The sequence below is a fragment of the Mus musculus genome, chromosome X (assembly GCF_000001635.26).
Source record: "Mus musculus strain C57BL/6J chromosome X, GRCm38.p6 C57BL/6J".
NCBI classification, from domain to species: domain Eukaryota; kingdom Metazoa; phylum Chordata; class Mammalia; order Rodentia; family Muridae; genus Mus; species Mus musculus.
In genome coordinates, this window is record NC_000086.7 from 64,151,137 (window position 1) to 64,156,665 (window position 5,529).

The 5,529-nt window shown below is 41.9% G+C and overlaps 1 protein-coding gene across 1 annotated transcript; it reads right to left on the reverse strand.

Moving 5' to 3' along the window:
- Positions 1-268: 268 nt before the first annotated feature.
- Positions 269-1,062, reverse strand: Gm6760 (predicted gene 6760). The gene is made up of 2 exons (NM_001177377.1): positions 807-1,062; positions 269-616 (listed from the first exon to the last, which is right to left on the reverse strand). The coding sequence occupies exons 1-2, from the start codon at positions 891-893 to the stop codon at positions 440-442; spliced, it is 264 nt and encodes an 87-aa protein (NP_001170848.1). The 5' UTR covers positions 894-1,062; the 3' UTR covers positions 269-439.
- Positions 1,063-5,529: the final 4,467 nt, after the last annotated feature.

Consider the following 5,529-nt stretch of genomic DNA (forward strand, 5'->3'; position numbering starts at 1 on the left):
TCCCACTTCCTCTTTTGCTCTTTATGCATTTATCCTTGATTCTTTACTCCTTTTTCTTTTTCTAGATTTCTCTCCTCATCTCTATTTTCCCCCTTCTTCCTTAATCCCCTAGCTCCCCTACAAATTTTCCTATCCTTGCCTCCCTTACAATTTTCCTATCCTTGCATGCCCTTTCTTCCTATTGCTCTTCTGTTTTCTCTCCTTCCTTAGTTTTTATTACTGTTTGCTTTTTTCATTTTTAATTATCAAGGAACTTTCTTACAAAGAGTTTCCCCTGCTAAATCTTGTTCTTACTTTATTGATCAGACCTGACCTGTTCCTTTTAGGGTTCTGCAGCCTGCTGGAGATGTTGCAGAGCTGCTGCCTGACCTGTTCCTTATAGGACTCTGCAGCCTGCTGGAGATGGTGCAGAGCTGCTTAGGTCTGCTATTGCTGCCAGTCACTGGGTGTTATTTGGACTGCTAGAATGGTCCTGAGTCCCTTCATTCTTTTCCAGCTGACTAGGGTTTCTTTTCTTCTTGCCCCTATAGCAAATAACGATCACCACCGTTGCATTCTTGTCCTTGTTCGGGCTCTGAGCGAGGACTTCTTTCACTCTCCTGATTATCTTCTCCTTCTGCTCAAGAAACAAGAAAAGGCAGGAGAACGTTAAGTTTGGGGTCAGATGTACAGTAGATGGCAAGGAAAGCTTTATAAAAAAAAAAAAAAAAAAAAAAAAAACAGTAACACTCAGGAAAGGTTTTATAACAAGAAACCCATGAGTCAGGGAAATATGGGAAAGGAGGAGAAGCTTTGGATCATCTAACCTTCTCATCTCGCTTGTTCTGACGCTGAACAGGCCCTTCTCCTTCATTCTTTTCCAAGGTATTGCTTTGTGTAGGCTGTTCTTCCATCTTTCTGGTGATCTTTAGTTACACTAGCTTCCCCTACTATACAGCTTTCTGTAAGCAGTGTTACCCCTGGCAGTAATGACCAGGAGGTCTCCTGCCTGCTCCTTATATACCTACTACAGCATAATGGGAAGCCACACCCTTAAGGATTGTTTGGTAACCAAGGGACTCCAGGCAGTATCAGGTTTCCAGCCAATGGTGCTCTCTGCTGGGTTAGGTATCACAGACACGCTTATAGCTGACACATTCATGGGTGTGGTAGGCTGGGGGAAAGTATGGAGGAAGACAAGGTGCTGTCGTGGTCAGTGAACACTGAACTATATAGCTCTAACTGACCTTCTCATCTCCCCATGTTAAGTTTTCATTACACACATGAAAAGAAGGGGGATACCTTCAAACCTTTCCTAGGGCAACCCTTATTGTATTGTTCCTTGGAACATGGTGCTATATATTCATCCTCATTATTATCTAGTAGTTTGGATGTCTTTCTCAAAATTTGTAAAGTTAATGTACATCATGTTAAATCATGCTGAAAATGAGCTTCATCTTATATCCCTCTTATAACACAGTCTAACAAACATTGAAGACAATTAACTTTTTGGCTACTTCTGTGCAGTATTTCTGTCCCATCTGGTTCTCTTCATGTGATTCTCTATAGGATATCCATCTAGAACTCCTCAAAATTTGGCTTCCCAACTGAAATCACAGCCTCAGTATGTCAAATGTCTGAGTGGAAAATAACCTTGTTACACATCAGTCCAGTGTGTTCATATTCAAGCTTCAAAGTGTAGCTTTCATACACAGGTTTTACAAAGTAAGGGGAGGAGTTGTTTATATGGTGAAAGTACTGTGAGCTGCACTGTTTTCAGTGCTTTAGTTGGGAAAGTATACCCAGAGCGTGTGCTGAAGATTCTACTATGTAAAGAGGTATGAGGATGGCTTTGTTGTGAATGTGCAAATGTTTCTGGACCAAAGGAAAAAAAAATCAAAATCAATCTTTTAAATGCATGGGGGATGGAATGGAGAAGAGAGATGTCTTACCCCATAGTTCTCAAGTAGGTCGCAGAACTGGTCCCATTTCACTTAGAATTTGAATATCTCAAAAGGGAAAAGTAAAGAAAAATAGTAGCAAAGTTTATTGCAATATGATACCCTGATGTATCAGTATGATACTATCAATGCAAATGGGGCTACCAAGATATACTAGTTTTCAAGAAAATATTGAGGCAATTACTTGAAGATGATAAAGAATCGGCTTGACCCTGATGTTCCCTTGTACTGGGGCATATAAAGTTTGCAAGACCAATGGGCCTCTCTTCCCAATGATGGCCGACTAGGCCATCTTCTGATGCATATGCATCTAGAGACAGGAGCTCTGTGGGTACTGGTTAGTTCATATTGTTGTTCCACCTATAGGGTTGCAGACCCCTTTAGCTCCTTGGGTACTTCCTCTAGGTCCTCCATTGGGGGCCCTGTGTTCCATCCTATAGATGACTGTGAGCATCAGGGCCAAGAAGTGGGAGTGGGTGGGTAGGGGAGTGAGGGGAGGGTATTGGGTACTTTTGGGATAGCATTGGACATATAAATGAAGAAAATACCTAAAAAAAAATCATCTGAAAAAAAAAAAAAGAATTGGCTTGACTTGATTTCTCATTCTATAGATTTTTTTTCAAAAAATGACTCAACCTACTTCTTTTAGCCTCTGCTTGTAACCCTGTAATGGTGCATGAAAATGGTAAAATCAATTGCTTAAAACATGAGGCAGAAGACATAGGAGAGAAGAAAAGACTGGAGCCTTATACTCATCTTCATGGGAATACTACCAAGGGCCTATGGAACCCCTGTTGGGAACAAAATAAAGAGGGGTGGGTGGCAGGGAGGCCCGGGGAGAAGTGGGGGAGGAAAAGGGGCCTAACATCTGACCAGAATTCCTATGCTCTGGGCAGGTGGACACAGGCAGAGCTGCCTGATACTTTTCCACTTGGTCCCAGATGAGCATCTAAGGCTGACCCCACGCAACAGGGGGTAGAAAAGGGGCAACATCCTACAAGGGACCCCGGAGCTACCTTGCTAAAGCCCCAGGGTTGTAGGAGAGAGGGATTAGGGAAGGAGTTCCCAACACTGGTGAGAGAGCATGCAGTGGCTATGGATGGAGCAGAGGCTCTCTATGGTTTAAGAGCTTTATTATAGAAATGCAGGGGGAAAGAGAGAAGGTAGAAGAGGGGGGAGGTTAGAGAGAAAAAGAGAGAGAGAGGAGAGTAGAGGAGAATACAAAGAGGAAGGGATGAGGAGAGAGAAGTGAGATGTAATGGAACAAAGGAGTAAGAGAATGAGGTGGGGGCCTAATAGCCCCTTTTATGGTCTTCACTGTTGCTAGGTAACTGGGGAGGCATTTAGCCTGAAAGTCAGAAGCTTGGGCCATTGCCTACATGGCTACTGACCATGCTTCTCTTGTGGGGGCTGTGGGAGGTGGTACCTTAGGCAGGGTCCGGATTTCCAGGAGCATGAGGGAACGCGTAACATGTCATGTAGGTGATGCTATCTTGGAGGTCAGGTTTGAACAAAGTAGACACATGATGGACACTAATGAGAAAAGGGGTATAGGGCATCTTTTCTTAGTGAACTTCAGGTATTCAGTGATTACTACCTATACCTATTTGGGCATTGGTATGCCTACTTCTGAGTTTTATTTGGGGAGAAGTCCTCTTGTTTACAGCTAATGGTGACAGTACCAGTCTGGAAAAAAAAGAGTAGAATATACACAGGTATGAGATATCAAATAGACCATGTCAGAACCAATTAAAACATTGAAAGTTGAGTCAGGTAGTGGTGGCACACCCCTTTAATCCCAGCACTTGGGAGGCAGAGGCAGGCAGATTTCTGAGTTCGAGGCCAGCCTTGTCTACAGAGTGAGTACCAGGACAGCCAGAGCTAAACAGAGAAACCCTTTCTTGATAAACTAAACCAAAACCAAACCAAAAACAAAACAACAAACAAAACAACAAACAAACAAAAAACATTGAAAGTAAAGTAGTTTCCATCTTCATACAAAATGGGTGCTTGCTATCAGGCAGTGTGAGGAGTAAGACAGTTTGTATATATCCATATCCAGTGTTTTAATATTTCCCCTCTGAAATGGCTTAGGTTAAGGAGTGTAATCCCTTATTATTGTGCCTAATACAAAAAGTGTGCAATGCCATGTGATAGCCTGAGGGAGTTTGCAATGAGAAATACCTGCAATTGTACAGATCAAAAGGAGAGAAAAAAAACCCATTGTTAGGTTTTTGTCACCCCACCACAAAAGAACTTGATAGGATATTCTTTCATTCTAAAGAGACTCTTCTGGAAACATTTGCTCAAAATCAATATTACATATTTAGGTGTTTTGTGGGCGAGTATAGAATGTGGTATTTAATGTTTTGTTTATATTTTGCCTACTAGGGCTTAGTATACTCCATTTCTCTCATTGTAATTGGTTCCTGATATGTGTGACAATGTAGGAATATAGTCTGGTTAAAAGTTGAAAAGGACTGTGACTTTTATTTTTTTTTAAACCTCACCCCTCCATTGCCAGGTATCTTGAACATAGAATCTCTGTTCAGTCATGGTTTGGGATTTAATACTTTCTACATATAAAGACAGCACAGGAAAACATCCTTGTACTAGCATTTCAGGCTCAGATAAGGAAACCTCATTTAAATGATCATTGACTTTTCCCAACTCATGGTATATTGGGTGGATATACTTTGTAGGTGTCAGCACAATAGTGAGGCATTCTTTTTTTTCCATTTTTAATTAGGTATTTAGCTCATTTACATTTCCAATGCTATACCAAAAGTCCCCCATACCCACCCCCACACTCCCCTACCCACCCACTCCCCCTTTTTGGCCCTGGTGTTCCCCTGTACTGGGACATATAAAGTTTTCAAGTCCAATGGGCCTCTCTTTGCAGTGATGGCCGACTAGGCCATCTTTTGATACATATGCAGCTAGAGACAAGAGCTCCGGGGTACTGCTTAGTTCATATTGTTGTTCCACCTATAGGGTTGCAGTTCCCTTTATTTCCTTGGGTGCTTTCTCTAGTTCCTCCATTGGGGGCCCTGTGGTCCATTCAATAGCTGACTGTGAGCATCCACTTCTGTGTTTGCTAGGCCCTTGCACAGTCTCACAAGAGACAGCTATATCCGGGTCCTTTCAGCAAAATCTTGCTAGAGTATGCAATGGTGTCAGCGTTTGGAATTCTTGCCTTGAATGATACCACCATGCCCTTACCTCAGTAATGTGGACAAGACAGTCTGTATGTTCTGTTTTAGAATCATCAGTACAATCAATTCACCATTAGCTATTCTCCCTGCAAGGAAGTTTCACTATCATATAATATTCTCTTCTATACAACATCTTATTTCTTAAGCCATAGAATCTGAAGTTTCCTTCATATCTACATCCAGTGCAGTTGTGGACTCTTCCATGTAGGTTAGTGAATACAGAATACAGACATGCTCTTGTCTAATGGAGCTGCTATATTCCTTGTAGGATGGTAGCAATTCATCTATCACTGTCTCAGTCTCATCACCCTCCTTCTTAGCCATTTTGGCTAAAGGAGAATCCAAAACCAGTATTTGAAACATCTGAGTGGATT